The 19,351-nt window shown below is 36.7% G+C and overlaps 1 protein-coding gene across 5 annotated transcripts in view; it reads left to right on the forward strand.

Moving 5' to 3' along the window:
- Nucleotides 1-18,687, forward strand: part of chst8 (carbohydrate (N-acetylgalactosamine 4-0) sulfotransferase 8) — a 192,904-nt gene extending 174,217 nt beyond the window's left edge. For 2 of the 5 annotated variants that reach the window (XM_051870244.1, XM_051870243.1), the window contains exons 3-4: nt 11,955-11,992; nt 15,412-18,687. In XM_051870244.1, the coding sequence (XP_051726204.1) occupies nt 11,955-11,992; nt 15,412-16,524 (1,151 nt within the window). In that variant the 3' untranslated portion in view covers nt 16,525-18,687. The remainder of the gene's footprint in view (nt 1-11,954; nt 11,993-15,411) is intronic. The other 3 variants (XM_051870245.1, XM_051870247.1, XM_051870246.1) reach the window with 3 other exon arrangements.
- The last annotated feature ends 664 nt before the right edge of the window (nt 18,688-19,351 follow it).

A 19,351-nucleotide genomic window follows, 5' to 3' on the forward strand; every position in this document is an offset into this window, starting at 1 on the left:
ACATTATGTTTACTATTATTGCCATAACCTTTAATACATTATCATTAACCAACATTAAATTTCTGTATGATGAATATTTAGAAAGAATTCATTTCTCACAATAGTAGCAATAAATAACAGTTAAACAATGCTTAAAGTCACCATGCAACCAACAATTCCGGTTTCTTTGTGGACTATTGCAGTGTTTTATTTATTCGTGCACATCATTATTGTGTTAAATTCATGTTCCTCATAATCTTGAATCAGAATATCTTCTCCTCCCTCTTGCAGCGACATCTCTCTTCTCTGATGATGAGGGCGGGGCAACCTGTCACTCACATGAGATCCACCAATAGCAAACCACAACCATCCAATCAATTCCCCACAGACAAAATCAAGCCCCGCCCTACATTTGTTCTTGTTCGAGAAGCAGTTTCACATGAACATACGGCACTATAGGGAATAAAACACTATTGCAACTTCATGCTGACTTTAAATAGCCATCAGGCAGTTCTTTAATATATAACTAATAGCCAGCATGGCATAGGTGACGTCAGCCAAAAAGAAAATTGTTTCTGAGATGGAGCAAGTTATTTGATTATTTGATAAAAGACAAACATTATACAGTAGTTTCTTCTTAATCTGCACTAATAAATCATCCACAGTAAGAACATGTTGACTTTAACATTACTTTAAGAGTTTTAGTTTGTTAATATAACGTTAACCAAACGTTTTGGAATGTATCCTGTTAAGTGGACCGTGTGTGTGTGTGTGTGTGTGTGTGTGTGTGTGTGTGTGTGCTGTGTGTGTTTTCTTCAGTGTTAAACTAGCCAACCGCAGCATCTCAGCCGCTTAAATGGATTTGTGTCTTTTGTTTGTGTTGAGTGGGAGCTGTGATTCACTCTCTTTATCAGAAACACAAAACAACAGCCACACCGCCAACCTCATCCTGAATGACAGACTTCTCCTGACACAAGGCCTGCTCCCTCTGTCTCTCTGACAGCATCTCTTTCTCTCACACCGCTCAACAGCCTCCGTGAGACCTGCTTTTCACGCACCATCAAACCCGTCAGCGCTGCGGCACAGATACTCCTCCATACACACTGCCCAAGAGTCTTTCAGCAGAAATCACCTCCGCACACACACACACACACACACACACACACTTACAGCGCAGGTCTGCTGATGTTTCTCTCCTTAAAGTCAACATGAAGAAGTCCTATTTAATTTCCAAAAGAGGTCCTATTCTGCTTTCTTCCATGTTCATCTCTCTTTAGTGTGTAATGTTGATGTGTAATGTAGTAGTGTGTTGAAACTGGCGGTTATAGTAAGGGGCGGGACACATTTAAATAGGCGCTTTTACATTTATCTTTGAAAGCGAATTTTCTGCCATCGTCGTGTCAGTCAGCTCCTCACTCTCGTGATGAATGAAATCTGACTCCTGCTGCTGATCTGTGAATCACAACACACTGCTCCAGCCGACCAATCAGAGCACATTGTGCTTTTCAGAAGGCGGGGCTTCATAGAGACAGGAACTAAACAGAGCGTTACTGACAGACTGGGAAGAGAGGAGCTGCAACAATGGAGAATATGAGGAAAATAATGTGCGCTTTGGACATTCAAGCATGAAAATACTATTTCAGTCTTTCTACTTTAATTTTTTTTTCAGTATAAGATGCAAAATAGTCTGTAATTGAAGGTGAGAACATCCCGAATAACAGCAGCGCTGAATATCCTGTCAAATTCATGTGGAAGCATCAGTGTTTCTAAAGGTCAAAGGTGAAATTTTGACTCGAATGTGATCAGACTGAAATCACAAGTAATTTCCATTTAAGTGACATAAATGTCATTGCGTACGTGTGTGTGTATGTGTGTGTGTGTGTGTGTGTGTGTGTGTGTGTGTGTGTGTGTGTGTGTGTGTGTGTTTCTTCGTGCTGTGAAGAGAAGCTCAGTCAGCACAGATGGCCAGAGAGGGCATCAGCCCTGAGGTCAACATCACAGCTGACACACACACACACACACACACACACACACACTGAGTTCTCTGGAGTCCAGCTCCACTTTTGTGGACTCTTGTGCCTGAAGAAAAAATCTTTGGTAGTTTGCAGTACCTGGATGGCGTCTCTCTTCGTTCTGTCTGTCTCTCAGTCTGTGCTCTGCGACTCTGTGTCTGTTTTTCTCCCCAAAGGCTCTGTAAGCATTCACGTATCACTGGGTTTGGCAAACCGTTAAACACACAAGCACACACACACACATTTTCCCTTCAAACTCTTACACACACAAGTGTCTCAACTTCATGGTTTTTGTCTCTTGTCAAGTGCAAGAATTAGAAAAAACAAAAAACGAAACATTAAGTTTCAGGTTTGGAGAGAGAGATTTATAAGCGGTTTTAGTATTCGTCAGATGACCTCTAAAGTCATAAAATGTCTTTGTTTTTATCGTGATTCTCAACCACAAATAATTTTGATTTTCCTTGGTAGAAAAGACTTTTCTGTGATTTAATATTTTATATATTATATATATATATATATATATATGTTGATAATATATTATAAAATATTAAATATATATAATAAATAAAAAATCATAAAAAATATCACACAAATAATGCTTAAAATTATTAAACTATATTATTAAATTATAAAACATATACACACACACACACACACACACACACACACACACACATATATATATATATATATATATATAACTATATAAATTATTGAATGTGTGCAAATTTTGTAAATTTAATATATTCTGCTATTGTACACTCAATGCAGAATATATGAAATATTGTTAAAAAATAGTGAATAATATAAAATATATTACACAAATAATGATTAAATAATAAAACAATTATACAATTCTAAAAAAAAATAAACTATATTATTAAATTATAAAACATATATAATGCTTAAAATTATTAAATGATTTCTAATATAATTTAAAAAACTATATATATATATATACATACACACACACACACACACACATATATATATATATATATATATATATATATTATTGAATAATGTACAAATTTTGTACATTTGTAACTATATATATGCTTTATATATGTGCAAAATTGAATAATTGAATAATGTGCAAATTTTGTAAATTTGCGTGGATGACACTCAATGCAGAATATATGAAATATTGTGTAAAATAGTGAATAGTGTAAACAAAATCTTAAACAAATAATGCTGAATATTATTAAACTATTATTAATTATAGTATATATATATATATATAATGATCATGTTAAGTGATATATTTAGTATATTTCTGTTTTGGTGTTGATAAAGTGGCACTTGAGCCATATTGATGATGCTGTGGGTGTACATGATGCAAAAATAGGGTTTAGAAATGCTGCTTTTTCTGAAGAACTAGTTAATGAAGTTATTTGTGGAACTACATAAAGATTCAGACAATAGCATCAGACCTGTTTGTCACACTGAAGCTTCCTGACAATGTAACGTATCATATGAAGTGATCAGCGTGTTTCTTTTCTGCCTGTCTGCAGTTTGACTTTCTGTTTCTATTATTATTGTTCTCTTTATCTCTTGCTCAGAGCGGCTCATCATATCGTCGTCTGACAGCTCGCTTGTTGCTACGGGAAACCTCTCATTAAAACGTGTTGACGTTCACAGATGATAAAGGCCTTGACGAGCACAGATGTTAAAGTAAACATGACTGAGATTTAGAAAAGATTCAGATGCACAAGAGCCTGGATCCTGTTGCGTCGCACCAGTTGCTCCCTCGTCTTGTCTCGAGCCGGATGTGCGTGACCCCTTCGGTGGAAAGCGTCGTCCGGACCTGCAGATTCACAGAAGCTCAAAAATTCAAAACACTGCTGGTTTGAAAATAGGAGATGGAAAAACACAACAGGCTGTGTGAGATGGGAAGCACACAGGGTTATAGATGGAAGAGTAATGTGTTTGAACAGAAGGGGATTTGATAGTTTGTGCATGTGAAGAAAACATCAAATGGACAAACTTTATGATTTTTACTAGAAGTAAAATTGAGTATTTATGACTAAATTCATAGTATTGCAGCATGATTGGAGTATTGCATTGTTCGCAACATAACGTCAATCACTTTTGCAATCAGTTGTGATTAACACTCTAAAACAGGCTGGGTTACAAACAACCCAAGTTAGGTTGATGTTTGACCCAACCTGCTGGGTAGTTTTATTTACCTCAACTATTGTTTAAAAATTACTATATTGTTTGCTTAAAATGAACCCAAAGTATGTTGGAAATTAAAAATCAGACTCATAATTACTAGAGGCAACAATAATAATTGAAAGGTGAATATTTATTAATAAGCCATTTAATAAATGTTTATAGTTTAATTATTATTCATTAAACATATTAATAAATGTTCATTTCCAACATATTTTGGGTTCATTTTAAGCAACAATACAGTAATTTTTAAACAATAGCTGAGGTAAATAAAACTACCCAACAGGTTGAGCAAACATTTAACCCAACCGCTGGGTTAAAACAGCCCAATTGCTGGGTTAAAACAACCCAACCTCTGGGTTAAAACAACTTATTCACTTGGTTAAAGCAACCTAATTGCTGGGTTAAAACAACCCATTCGCTGGGTTAAAACAACCAAATCGCTGGGTTAAAACAACCCAATTGATGGGTTAAAACAACCCAACCTCTGGGTTAAAACAATTTATTCACTTGGTTAAAGCAACCCAATCGCTTGGTAATTGCTGGGTTAAAACGACCCAATCGCTGGTTTAAAACAACCCAACCTCTGGGTTAAAACAACTTATTCACTTGGTTAAAGCAACCCAATCACTGGGTTAAAATAACCCAATCACTGGGTTAAAACAACCCATTCGCTGGGTTTGTCCATTTTCAACCCAACTTGTATTGTTTTTAACCAGCATTTTTTAGAGTGAAGCCTCTCCTGTGAGTTGTTGTCTATGTAAAGTGTTCCAAGTGAGTCACATAAAAGATTGGTTGGTGGTTAGTACAGTGTTAGTAGTTGCCTGTGCAGACAGTCGACAGCGCAGCATCTCACTGTGGTTTGGAACAAAGGAGGGAAGTGACAGAATGAGAGGGTGTGATTATTCTAAAGGTTACACAGCTCTAAGTGATCAGAGCCGGTCAGACAGGGAGTGTGTGCTGCAGACGGCCAGTCACTATTGATCAAACACACTGTCATTATTCTCTCTCTTGCTGTAGGTCAGTGTTGTGCTATTTTTACGAGGCTGTAATTTTTCGTGTGTTTTTATTCTCGGCACTTGCTTGAGTTGGTGTATCAGCCCTCTGGGAAATGCCACAGGATCACAGACACCACAGACATCGAGACAGAGATTCACCTGACGGCACAGAGGTTTATTTTTGTCTCTGTGCGTCAGTCAGGTGGGCGGCGCGGCGTTCGGCCGTGTCCCCCGGTGCCGCTGGTCACCTGCTCTCATTAGCACTCTGAGATCCAGAGGGAAGCATCTCGCTCTTCTAGAACATCACGTACACACCTGACACAGCACACACTTCAGATTTTTAATCCAACATTTCATATTTAATATACAGTATATAAAAACCATTTTATACCATTTTAAATCATGTCCTGGGGATGGGGGGTCCCCTTGGTTGTGTATATACATTTACACACAAAATAATATTAAATATTGCTAAAAATATATATTATATTGTATACTATAATATAAAATAAATTATAATATTTTATACAGTATATATTTTTGTGCCAAAAAGTATATAATATACATAACATAATATGTTAACATTAATATATATATATATATATATATATATATATATATATATATATATTAAGAAATTTGTATATATATTAAATATTGCTTAAAAATATATTGTTTTTTTTTTTTTTTTTTTTTTTTAATTTTTGTGATATAATATAATATAATATAATATTTACCCAAAACAATATAATATTTACCCAAAATATTACTTATTGCTTATATTTATAAGATTATAAAAAAAATTGCTTGTATATAAATGCATATGTATGTGTGTGTGTGTGTGTGTCTGTGTGTGTGTGTGTGTGTGTGTGTGTGTGTGTGTGTGTGTGTGTGTGTGTGTGTGTGTGTGTGTGTGTGTGTGTGTACACAATAAATATTGCTTAAAAAGTATGTTTTTTTTTGTGCCAAAAACTTAATATATAATATAATATAATATAATATAATATAATATAATATAATATAATATAATATAATATAATAATAAATATGATATAATATAATGATATATACCCAAAATATTACTTATTGCTTATTACATATTTATTGCTATATATTTGTATTTATACAGTATTAAATAAACGTATTCAGTATTAGATGTTTATGGGTAACTCATACTAAACAGTGAGATTTATTAGTTAAATTTACACTTGCATCTGTTATTAATTTAATTTCAGTTGTAATTCTACTTCCTTAAATTCAAATTATGCATCATATTTATTACCGACAATTTGATTTCAGTGATAATCCAGGAATTGAATTGGTATTTTAAAGGCATTCTCAGTACGGTTTATAATGGCACAGGCCTGCAGAGAGAGAGAGAGAGAGAGAGAGAGAGAGAGAGAGACATGAGCCCAGCATAACCACAGGGCAGGTAACACAAAAAAGATTTGAAATTCTGCCGGAAACACAGAGCCTACAGCACACTCAGAGTGTGTGTGTGTGTGCGCGTGTGTGTGCGCGTGTGTGTGTGTGTGTGTGTGTGTGTGTGTGTGTGTGTGAGAGAGAGAGAGAGAGAGAGAGAGAGCGGCCAAATGAAATGAATGGAAAGAGCCTGTGGTGCTGCAGAGGGAAGCAGTGCTATAATATCACGTAGGGCAGTGTTGTTGGGCTCTAGGTATTTTTCTGAGAGTGCCACATGCACAGAGTTCTTCGATCTGACAGCCGAGAGCAGCTCTGAATTCTGCCTCGCTCCTCCAGTCGCCAGCTCAATGTGTTTAAGTCTGTCTTTGACAGGGAATCGGGCCTGATCCGGACCCGTCAGATGATGGGTGTCAACCTGCTTCTTTGAAACTGGAGCTGCGCGGCTACGAGCTTCTCATAATTTATAGCTCAAGTGTGTTTTCAAACAGGTTTGCTGAAACGCCACACAGAACTCACATCACTGATTGACTCTGTACTTCTAGTTATCTTTGCATATAAGTATCTTAACACAAAGATGTTACACACATCACTTAGTTACTCCCGAACACTGTGGTCAACTAACCTTGTCTACCTTCAAGAGGTTTGAGCCGCAGTGGTGAGTGTTTCAAAGAGCTTCTCAGAAAATGAAAGGCCCTTCGGCTCTGCTGGTGCTTGTCCGATAAGATGTGTTGCTTTTGTTCCAGAACTCTCCTTTATATCCTGAGAGGGGAACAGCACTACTGCTAGCTGGGTTTGCATTCAGTGTAGGGTTTGATATCTCCTCTCACTGAACAGCGGTTTAATCTGCACGAGGCCTACAAGCGCTGGAAGTGTTAGTGAGCGCTGTCAACACTGACAGAACCCATCCTGAACACACGCCTCTGGATCTACTGGCCTGAAATGGACATGGAAAAAACCTCTGTTTTTTTATATTTTTATATTTAAGCCTCGTTTTTATACCATCATGTTCAGAACAGATTAGTTTGCTGAGTTACTGATAAATTAAAAAAAATAAAAAATAAAATAAAAAGTATGCCAGTGATGTTATTGTTAACTAAAACTAATATAAATAATAAATAAATAAATAAATAAAATAATTTTCTTTAAATGAAATAAAGCTGAAATAAAATAAAATATATTAGATGAAAAACTTTAAACGTAAAAAAAAAATGTAAATGAAAATTAGAAATGTTGCCTTAGCAAATAAAAATAAATTAAAGCTAAATTAAAACTAATAAAAAATTATTAAAGCATGAAAAAGAAAAAGAAAATGGAAAATATAAAAATAAAAGCTCATTCAAAATATTAATAAATATTATAATAGTATATAAATAATACTAAAATAACACTGCAAGTTGAAGTAATAAAATTATACAAATTAAAACTGAAATAAAATAAATTAAAGATAAACTAAACCTAATAAAAATGTCAAAAGCATGAAAAAATAAACTAAAATTAAAAAGAAGATGGAAAATATAAAAATAAAAGTTTGTTCACAATATTAATAAATACTAAATAATACTAAACTAACACTGCAAGTTTAAGTACTGAAATCATACAAATTAAAAATTAATTAAAGCTAAATGTAAATATATGAAAAAACAAAAACTAAATAAAAATGAGAAAAGCACAAAATTTACTAAAACTTCAACTGAAAATATAAAAATGCAAGCTAATTCAAAATATTAAAATCCCCCTGTAGTCAATAATTTTACCCCTTAAAACTCATCTTTGATAATCAAAATGACATATTTAAAAGTTTTTTTTTTCCTATAAAAAATGTATTCATGCCTTGAAATTGCTTGAATGTAACTCGACACCCTTGCTTCATTTAGTATACGTAAAGTCATGAATATTCAAATTAGCCCCGCCCCCACTCACACCAGCTCAGAGTTCCACTCAGTCAACTTTACTCTAATGCTACACAATGGCAAGTGGAAATATTGGTTTAATTCAGCCATATGTTTGAACCAGAAACTGATTTAGAAGAAGAAGAAGAGTGAATTCTCGTCTACAAGTCCATGTATCAGAATGGTAGTGCGTTTTAGCCAAGCTAGAGGTCTGTGCTTGGATATGCTGTGCTTATTTTCTTAATATGTATGCATTTATTCATTTAGTCTCTTTGCTAAACCATGCATCACTATTAATATGGCTCATGCATAGTGTCTGTGTTTAGAGCAAACCCCTAACTCACTCTAACTGCCTCAAATTGTGTATCTTGTCGAGGAATTTATGCTGTCTCATTGCAAATGATCAGATTTATGATATTCAGATTTATGATTTTCAAATTGGCTTTGAAGGAAGGACTAGTAAGTAACAACAACAAAAAATACTTTGCAAATGCATATCCACACACTGGCAAACACACATCATGTGCTGGTGAGTTGTGCACGTGCAAACAGCTTCGAAAAACGCTCTAGTTTTCTTCTTCAGTCAGAACCGGATGAGGTGATGTTATTAGGCAGAGATCACATTTGACTGCTTTAACATAATATGCATCAGCTACATAATGCTCTGAAACGAGGTTAAAATCTCTGCCCTCCAGTCAGAAGATATGAAGATCTCCGATGTAAATCAAGCGCATCATCCTTCCCAGCGTGCATGTGGACTGACAAGATTCTCTCGCTCACTCGTTTTTAGAGAGATGCAGGTGTGCGCTGATGTCTGCAGACACTCCCTCTGTTTCTTCTGATGTCTGCAGTCATTAGAGGGAGTTACAACAGGTCAAGAGCTCTTTTGCATTTTAATCAACTGCTTGCCAATTAACAGCTCTGTATAAGTTTGTCTGTGCGGTGTAATTTATTTAGCCCGTGGCTCACTTCTTGACAGGAACATTTGTTTACAGAAAACACACGGAGTCGCAACGTACAGCTGGAGCGTTCGCTCGCAAACAACCCGTGCTTCTGTTGTACAGTCGTGCAGCATTAGTTCACAAACATTCAAACCTCACATCATCTTAATAACTTCTGCTGCTTGGTTTGTAACTTGTAAGAATTTTGCAGTGATATTTTGTGCAAAGCCTTTTATAATTGCTCCAAATCCAAGTTTTCCCATTCTCAACTTTATAAAGTTGAAGTCTACAATGAATTTGTTGATTCACATTTAAATATTTGTACGGTTTTTATCAGTTTAAAAGATGTTTTATTGTTTTTAAAAAGAGTCTCTTCTGCTCACCAAGGCTGCATTTATTTGATCAAAAATACAGTAAAAATGTGAAATATTATTACAATTTAAAATAGCTGTTTTCTTTGTGAATATAATGTAAAATGTAATTTATTTCTGTGATCAAAGCTGAATTTTCAGCATCATTACTCCAGTCTTCAGTGTCACATGATCCTTCAGAAATCATTCTAATATGCTGATTTGCAAGAAACATTTATGATTATTATCAATGTTTTATCAATGCATATTTTTGTGTATGTATATTGTGATACACTACCATTCAAATTTTGTAAGTAAGATTTAAAAAAAAAAAAAAGAAGAAGAAGAAGAAATTAATACTTTTATTCATCAAGGATGCTTTAAATTGACAGTAAAGCATTTATAATTATATAAAAGTTTCAATATCAAATAGCTTTGATCACAGGAATAAATTACATTTTACTATATATTCACATAGAAAACAGCTATTTTAAATTGTAATAATATGTGATTTTTACTACTATGTGATTTTTACTGTAATAATATTTCACTGTTTTTACTGTTTTTTGATCAAATAAATGCAGCCTCTGGTGATCATGAAGATATTCGTAATTATTCCAATCTTTTGACGTATTGAATTTTTGATCATCTTTCTCATAATATTCTTATAATAAACCTCTCTCGTTCTGACTGCTAATAATATGTTAACACTTTGAATATGTGGTGAATTCTTGCTGACATGCAGTTGCATATTTAGCAGTTTACATGCATTTTATGCTTGTGATGAAGCAGTTTCAGAGTAATCTTGGAGCGAGAGAGAACATCAACGCTTCAGGCAAAATCCCAGAACTCCCTGCTCTGTGTCCACTCCACACCCATCACATACTCTGGTTTGATGTCAAAACATTCAAGAGCCAAGAAGCAGAAGTCATGTTCCTCTGGAATACAAGCTAACAGTGGGCTAATGATGAAGTAAACGCAAAGGTTTTCTCATGAATATTCATAACCCTGTTGTAAGGTGGCTCACAGTGATGATCATAGCAACGTCTCTGGCTGTAAACAAGAAGCATGTGGATGCTGTATGAACCCGGGTGGTGTGTCCACTATTTTTGACCACACTAACATTAGAGAGCAGAGACGCAGGGCGGTTTTCATTATTAAGGTTTTGCGTGAAAATCTATATGCTGTAGGTCAGAAAAATCAAGCTGTATATAAGTGTTTAATCAGATAAATGGAGTTTTTGTCTCCTAAAAGAAAGTTGCTAAACGAGTCGTCAGTAATTCAGTCTCACTTCCTGCTGAACTTACGTAGGTTTGTAACTAATTTACATAATGCCAACCTGTGATCTTCATTGGCTGAACAGCGTCTATTTGCCCCGCCCTCAATCACTGTAGTTGTATCTGAGACTGGAAGAGTTTGGTTCGTGTTGTTCATGTCAAGAAGACACTGCTGCCAAAGCAAATCCACTTTGATGAGATTGACAAGTGCTGAGGAAGAGCTGAAATTCATAAATGCTAATGAGCATTTGGTTTCAGACTGGAACATCTGACCAATCAGAGCAGAGCAGGCTCTCAGAAAGGCGGGGTTTAGAGAGACTGAATCTTTGATCGAAGCGTTTCAGACACTGTGAGAAAAGAGCTGATGCTGCAGTGGATATTATAAGAAAATTAAAGTGTTTTTTGACCTTGGATGAATGTAAATGTATTGTAGGAGACCTCAGAAACAAAAGGAATCTTTAAAATAGCATAATAGAGGCACTTTAAGATGCAAAAACACTTCTTCAGATTGTAATTTTAAGATATATAATATGCATCTGTCTCTGTGTATTACATGTGCTCCTCAATTACATGTTTGAAACAAGGTCACATGGTTACACATGGAAAGCTGTAATTAGTGAATGTTTCTCATTCACTCCGTAATTACAGAATAAGCGCTTTGAAATGCTTGGGATTGTTAAAATGGAATATGAAAGACGCAGTGTGTGGCCTTTATGTGTGTCATTGTGCACACACACACTCGGGCCGTTCACACAAGATGTGTTTTACTGTTCTGAATGGTCTTGAGATGCATTTTTAAGTTGAACTGTTTTTAAAGGTGCATGATTTTTAGGCCAGTTTAAAGTGCAGAATCCATTATGCATATCAATGTCTTTGCATGCACAGCTAATCTGTCTGTCTGTCTTGTCTTTCAGGTGTGAAGTTCAGGGGCACCACTCAGTCCAGACAGGTGAGATCATGTCTTTGTCCATAAACTGTTTAAAAGCTTTATCAGAATGCAGAAACACATGTGATTGTATTAAACATCGTCTCTTCTCCTCTCATGCCCTCATATTGTCCCAGGGGAAGGGGCAGATTGCTAGGCCGTAACCTGCCGTCACTAATCAAATGAACCCTGACTTCATAACGAACTAATCACCTCGTTAATACTGGATTTATGATTATTCAATTCATTGAGTTTATTGCACCTTAATGAATTCAAATGAGAAGTTAAATTGATATTTGCCACAGGCGACGTGTTTTTGGAAATCAGGTGACGTAGAGAATTAAGCAAAAATCCTCGTCAATTAGCGGATTAGAGATATTCAGACTGAGTCACACAGAGAACAGATGAGCTGTAATGAGACATTCATCCAGCGGAGAACAGGCAGATCAGAAACAGCTTAATGGCGCCATCTGATGGTTAAAAAACAAAGAGTTACACACTGAAAACTGTGAGACTGAAGATAGATTGATACATCAGCCAGATCAGCTGAACAATATGGGCATTTGAAATGAATGGCATCAGTTAATAATGTGCCCTTTTATGTATTTAGGATTTTTATTTTGCATTGATGTATTTAGTTATCTTTTTATTTATAATGTATACTTTCATTAAAGGCATCAGTTGATAATGTGCACTTTCTGATTGAAAGGAATATGATATACTGTCGTATAACATGATATACTGTCATATAATGGCTTATGTCATATAATACATATAATGATTGTAAATATATATATATATATATATATATATACATTTTTATATATTTATATGTTCTATAAAGATGTGCAAAAAAAAAAAAAATATGTATATGCATTAATTCAGATGTTATTGGCCGATATATCGGTGCATCTCTAATATATATATATATATATATATATATAGATGCTGATAGTGTGAAAATGTGCTTTTATTGGCTGATACCAATTATGTGGCAATATATCGGTACATCTCTAATATACAGTGGGTACGGAAAGTATTCAGACCCCCTTAAATTTTTCACTCTTTGTTATATTGCAGCCATTTGCTAAAATCATTTAAGCTCATTTTTTTTCCTCATTAATGTACACACAGCACCCCATATTGACAGAAAAACACAGAATTGTTGACATTTTTGCAGATTTATTAAAAACTGAACTGTGAACTGTGAACTGAAATATCACATGGTCCTAAGTATTCAGACCCTTTGCTCAGTATTTAGTAGAAGCACCCTTTTGATCTAATACAGCCATGAGTCTTTTTGGGAAAGATGCAACAAGTTTTTCACACCTGGATTTGGGGATCCTCTGCCATTCCTCCTTGCAGATCCTCTCCAGTTCTGTCAGGTTGGATGGTAAACGTTGGTGGACAGCCATTTTTAGGTCTCTCCAGAGATGCTCAATTGGGTTTAAGTCAGGGCTCTGGCTGGGCCATTCAAGAACAGTCACGGAGTTGTTGTGAAGCCACTCCTTCGTTATTTTAGCTGTGTGCTTAGGGTCATTGTCTTGTTGGAAGGTAAACCTTTGGCCCAATCTGAGGTCCTGAGCGCTGTGGAGAAGATTTTCGTCCAGGATATCCCTGTACTTGGCCGCATTCATCTTTCCCTCGATTGCAACCAGTCGTCCTGTCCCTGCAGCTGAAAAACACCCCCACAGCATGATGCTGCCACCACCATGCTTCACTGTTGGGACTGTATTGGACAGGTGATGAGCAGTGCCTGGTTTTCTCCACACATACCGCTTAGAATTAAGGCCAAAAAGTTCTATCTTGGTCTCATCAGACCAGAGAATCTTATTTCTCACCATCTTGGAGTCCTCCATGCGGGCTTTCATGTGTCTTGCACTGAGGAGAGGCTTCCGTCGGGCCACTCTGCCATAAAGCCCCGACTGGTGGAGGGCTGCAGTGATGGTTGACTTTCTACAACTTTCTCCCATCTCCCGACTGCATCTCTGGAGCTCAGCCACAGTGATCTTTGGGTTCTTCTTAACCTCTCTCACCAAGGCTCTTCTCCCCCGATAGCTCAGTTTGGCGGGACAGCCAGCTCTAGGAAGGGTTCTGGTCGTCCCAAACGTCTTCCATTTAAGGATTATGGAGGCCACTGTGCTCTTAGGAACCTTAAGTGCAGCAGAAATTTTTTTGCAACCTTGGCCAGATCTGTGCCTTGCCACAATTCTGTCTCTGAGCTCTTCAGGCAGTTCCTTTGACCTCATGATTCTCATTTGCTCTGACATGCACTGTGAGCTGTAAGGTCTTATATAGACAGGTGTGTGGCTTTCCTAATCAAGTCCAATCAGTATAATCAAACACAGCTGGACTCAAATGAAGGTGTAGAACCATCTCAAGGATGATCAGAAGAAATGGACAGCACCTGAGTTAAATATATGAGTGTCACAGCAAAGGGTCTGAATACTTAGGACCATGTGATATTTCAGTTTTTCTTTTTTAATAAATCTGCAAAAATGTCAACAATTCTGTGTTTTTCTGTCAATATGGGGTGCTGTGTGTACATTAATGAGGAAAAAAATGAACTTAAATGATTTTAGCAAATGGCTGCAACATAACAAAGAGTGAAAAATTTAAGGGGGTCTGAATACTTTCCGTACCCACTGTATATATAGATGCCGATAGTGTGAAAATTTGCTTTTATTGGCCGATACCGATTATTGGCCGATATATCGGTGCATCTCTAATATATATATATATATATATATATATATATATATATTTGTGTGTGTGTGTCTGTGCTGATAGTGTGAAAATTTGCCTTTATTGGCCGATACCGATTATTGGCCGATATATCGGTGCATCTCTAATATATATATATATATATATATATATATATGTAGATGCTGATAGTATGAAAACGTGCTTTTATTGGCCGATACCGATTATTGCGCGATATATCGGTGCATCTCTAATATATATAGAGATGCAGATAGTGTGAAAATGTGCTTTTATTGGCCGATACCAATTATCGGGCGATATATCGGTGCATCTCTAATATATATATATATATATATATATATATATATATATATATATATATATATATATTTGTGTGTGTGTGTGTGTGTGTCTGTGCTGATAGTGTGAAAATTTGCCTTTATTGGCCGATACCGGTTATTGGCCGATATATCGGTGCATCTCCAATATATATACAGATGCCGATAGTGTGAACATGTGCTTTTATTGGCCGATACCGATTATTGGGCGATATATCGGTGCATCTCTAATATATATATAGAGATGCTGATAGTGTGAAAATTTGCTTTTATTGAATTAAAATGATGAATAATAGGAATTTAGGTGATTTTTCTTCTTTTGGATTGAAATATAACACAATGAATACATGCTTTTCTTATAATGTCAGTATGCTTCATAGGTTTTTTTGTGTGTGTTTGAAGGAGCAGTGCGCCCAGTTCAGTGAGGTCGTGGGCAGCGTCTCCGCTAGACTCAACCAGCGGTCAGAGGAGGGCGATGTTGACCCCATCTCACCCATGCAGCTGCCAGATTCCCAGTGGAAACGACAAGCCGCCACACCGGGCTCCCGAGAGCACGACCCGGGCTCCCAACAGGTCACCAAACGCCACCGGAAACTTTTAAAGACCAGCCCGGTGCAGCGACTCCACACAAACTCCTCCATGTTATCGTCGTCTTCATCGTACTCGGCCGCAGAGAACTCGTGGCGTCTGGCTGAAGTTCAGGAGTCCCGTCGACGGATCGTACGGGAGGTCTGCGGAAAGTATCGGAGTAATATTTCTCGAACAATAACGCCGCATCACGTGTCGCGGATTTACGTGGAGGACAGACACAAACTGCTGTACTGCGAGGTGCCAAAAGCCGGATGCTCCAACTGGAAGAGGGTCCTGATGGTGCTGGCCGGCGTCGCCAATGCCACGCAGGAAATCAATCACGTGGCCGTTCATTACGACAATCACCTGAAACGCCTGGACAGTTTTGACCGGCAAGGCATAACCAAGCGTTTGGAGACGTACACCAAAGTGCTGTTCGTCCGCGAGCCCATGGAGCGGCTGGTGTCGGCGTTCAGGGACAAATTCGAGAGCCCCAATTCCTACTACCATCCCGTATTCGGGAAGCCCATCATCTCAAAATACAGAGTGAATGCATCACAAACAGCTTTGAAGACGGGAAGCGGCGTGACCTTTCGGGAGTTCATCCACTACCTGCTGGATGTGCACCGTCCTGTGGGAATGGACATCCATTGGGAAGCAACCAACCAGCTTTGCAGCCCTTGCCACCTGCACTACGACTTCATCGGGAAGGTCGAAACCTTGGAAGAAGACGCCAACTTCCTTTTACGAAAGATCGGGGCCCCGGAGAACCTGACGTATCCCTCGTTCAAGGACGGGAACCCCAAAGCGGCCAGAACTTCCACTCAGATCACGCAGCATTATTTTTCCCAGCTGAACGCTTCGGAGCGGCAACGGGCGTATGACTTCTACTACATGGATTACCTGATGTTTAACTACTCCAAACCCTACAAAGACCTCTACTGAACCTTGCGCTGTAACTGTTGGTTACCTGTGTCCGTCGTCCGATCGATGCTAGGATCTGTTCAGACACTAATTAGACTAATCCACATTTACACAGTCTCATCCTCTACCGTCGATAACACAGAATGGTCTTTATTTGCCACTGAAAAGTCTGACCGGAGGTGACTCGACAAGTTACCAGTGACTAGTAACTGACAGCATACATTTTATATGGTGTGTAAAAACTCAATCCAGTGTTTAATATACAGATGCACTAACGTTTGAAAGTTTGTGGTCAGTAAGATTTTGATACAATGTTACAGAAGAATTCCATTTCAAATAAATGCTGTTCTTTTGAACATTCTTTTCATCAAAGAATCCTGAAAAAAAGTATTGTATATCACTGTTTCCACAAAAAAATAAGGAGCACGACTGTTTTCAACATTAATAATAATATAAATGTTTTTTGAACAGCAAATCATCATATTAGAATGATTTCTGAAGGATCGTGTGACACTGAAGACTGGAGTAATGATGCTGAAAATTCAGCTTTGATCACAGAAATAAATTACATTTTACATTATATTCACATAGAAAACGTTTATTTCAAACTGCAAAAATTTATCACAATTTTTACTGTATTTTAACATTAAAAATCTTATTGACCCCAAACCTTTGAACTGTAGTGTATGAGGTGGGATTTTAGACCAATGAGATGTCACTGTGGGCGGGGCTATCCAGCATGACATCACAAGTAGAAACCAAGTAATTGACCAAATATCTCCGTTTAGGTGTTTAAACTTGTTGCTTTGTCACCTGTTACGCTACATTGTTCAGAAGACTGTATTTATATCATAAATGTAGAAATGAGCAACATATGTGAGAAAAAAATACCATGGTATTACTATGTTAGAAAGGTATTATTTCCAATGAAAAAAAATACTGCACAATGGTGCAGTGAAGGTATCACATGGTAATACTATGGTATTTTAAAAAATATACCATGGTAGTAAACTTCATCTACTATAATATTTCAGGGTCCTTTTAAGAATACCGCAATGGCACAGCACATGTACCATGGTACATTTTTGTAAGTGGTATGTAGGAGTGCTATTCATGTACCATGGTATTTACATAGTACTACAAGAATACCATAGTATTACATAAGCATGGTACTTTTTGTAAATACCACATAGTATATGGTAGTACCGCGTTTTTTGAACACTACCATGAAGTTATATTTTGAAGTATATCCTACCATATAAATACTATAGTACATGAATATAGTAATCATACAGTACCATCTGACATGATCATATACCATGGTATTTTTAGCAAGTTTTCTCCTACTATATACTGTATATGTTAAGAAGATCACTCACTTCCCTTTAGCAAACACATTCAATCCTCCACCACTAACTACACTGATATTTTCAGATAAATCTATAATCTATCTATAATTGTAAAAAGGGCATTCAGAGGATTATATTTTTCTATGTATTTGTAAAACGGCTTTAAATGTGATCGATGCTTTTGTGCAAATTCATCTCTGAAGTCACTGACTGTCTGTTGGGTGTGTGAGTTTGAAACGATCGCTTGATGTGTGTGCACTAGATCCTAAAAATGATGTTTATTAGACTAACACAAGGATGCGTGTGTGTTTGTCTGTGTGCGCGCGCATGTGTGTGTGTGTGTGTTTCCAACACTACGCTGATGTCTTGTACGTGACCTAAGTGAGTTTATTTCCAAACACAGCATATTAAATGACTATTGACCTGAACAGATTTTAATTATCCAATGCAAAACACACAGTTTAAGAGCTATATATGATGAGCATAATATATTTTTATTTTATTTTATTTTATTAGAGATCACAGAGAGTAGATTTATGTCATATGAAGACGTGAGATGGTGTGTTTCACAGTAAAGACTGAATCAGCTTTATAACCGTGAGTGTTTCTTCTGTCACCTGCGTCCCTCACACTTCTTTAGGAATATGTTTATAAATATATATATAGAGATCTATATGATATCACACATACAGTAACTGGTGAATGTATAACTGTTGTTGGTGCAAAACTGTACAAATCCATATGATCTATAAGCCCTTTGCCTTATTTGACACTGCCAGTGTTTCAGGAAGAGCTGCAGTCGCAGACTGACAGTGAATAAACATTTTGTCTTTGGCCTTTTTTGTCTTTTTCATGTGTGTTGGCATAAATGTTTTTTTGTGAACAGTGAACATCAGGAGACGTACTGTACGAGAAACCAGAACATCAAGATCTGCTGTAAGTGTTGAAAATCACGTCCAAACAAATCCACATTATTTCGTAAATAAATGGACACATTTATATTAATATACATTTATATTGAATCATTTTTATTATCAAAAAGGTGATAGAGGGTGTTTTTAGTGTCTTAATAACAGATTGAATTTAGGCTTTTATTCACATATAAACATTCATCAACTCACATCAGTTGTGGGAAATGGAAGCTCAAGTATGTTTGCTTGAAGTGTGAGAACCAATGAGGTTCATTCTCGTGTTACTCAACACGTTTGAACTTCCACAAGAACCAATGAAGTTCAGTTCCCATTCATTCTCCATTCACCAGATTCATTCTTGTGTTAGGCAGCACGTTTGAGTTTCCGCAAGAAACAATGAGATTCATTCTGGCGTTACGCAGCACGTTTGAGTTTCCGCAAGAACCAATGAGGTTCATTCTGGTGTTACGCAGCACATTTGAGCTTCCTCAAGATCCAATGAGGTTCATTACCGTGTTACGCAGCACGTTTGAGTTTCCGCAAGAACCAATGAGGTTCATTCTCGTGTTACGCAGCACGTTTGAGCTT

The sequence above is a fragment of the Ctenopharyngodon idella genome, chromosome 18 (genome assembly GCF_019924925.1).
Source record: "Ctenopharyngodon idella isolate HZGC_01 chromosome 18, HZGC01, whole genome shotgun sequence".
NCBI lineage: Eukaryota > Metazoa > Chordata > Actinopteri > Cypriniformes > Xenocyprididae > Ctenopharyngodon > Ctenopharyngodon idella.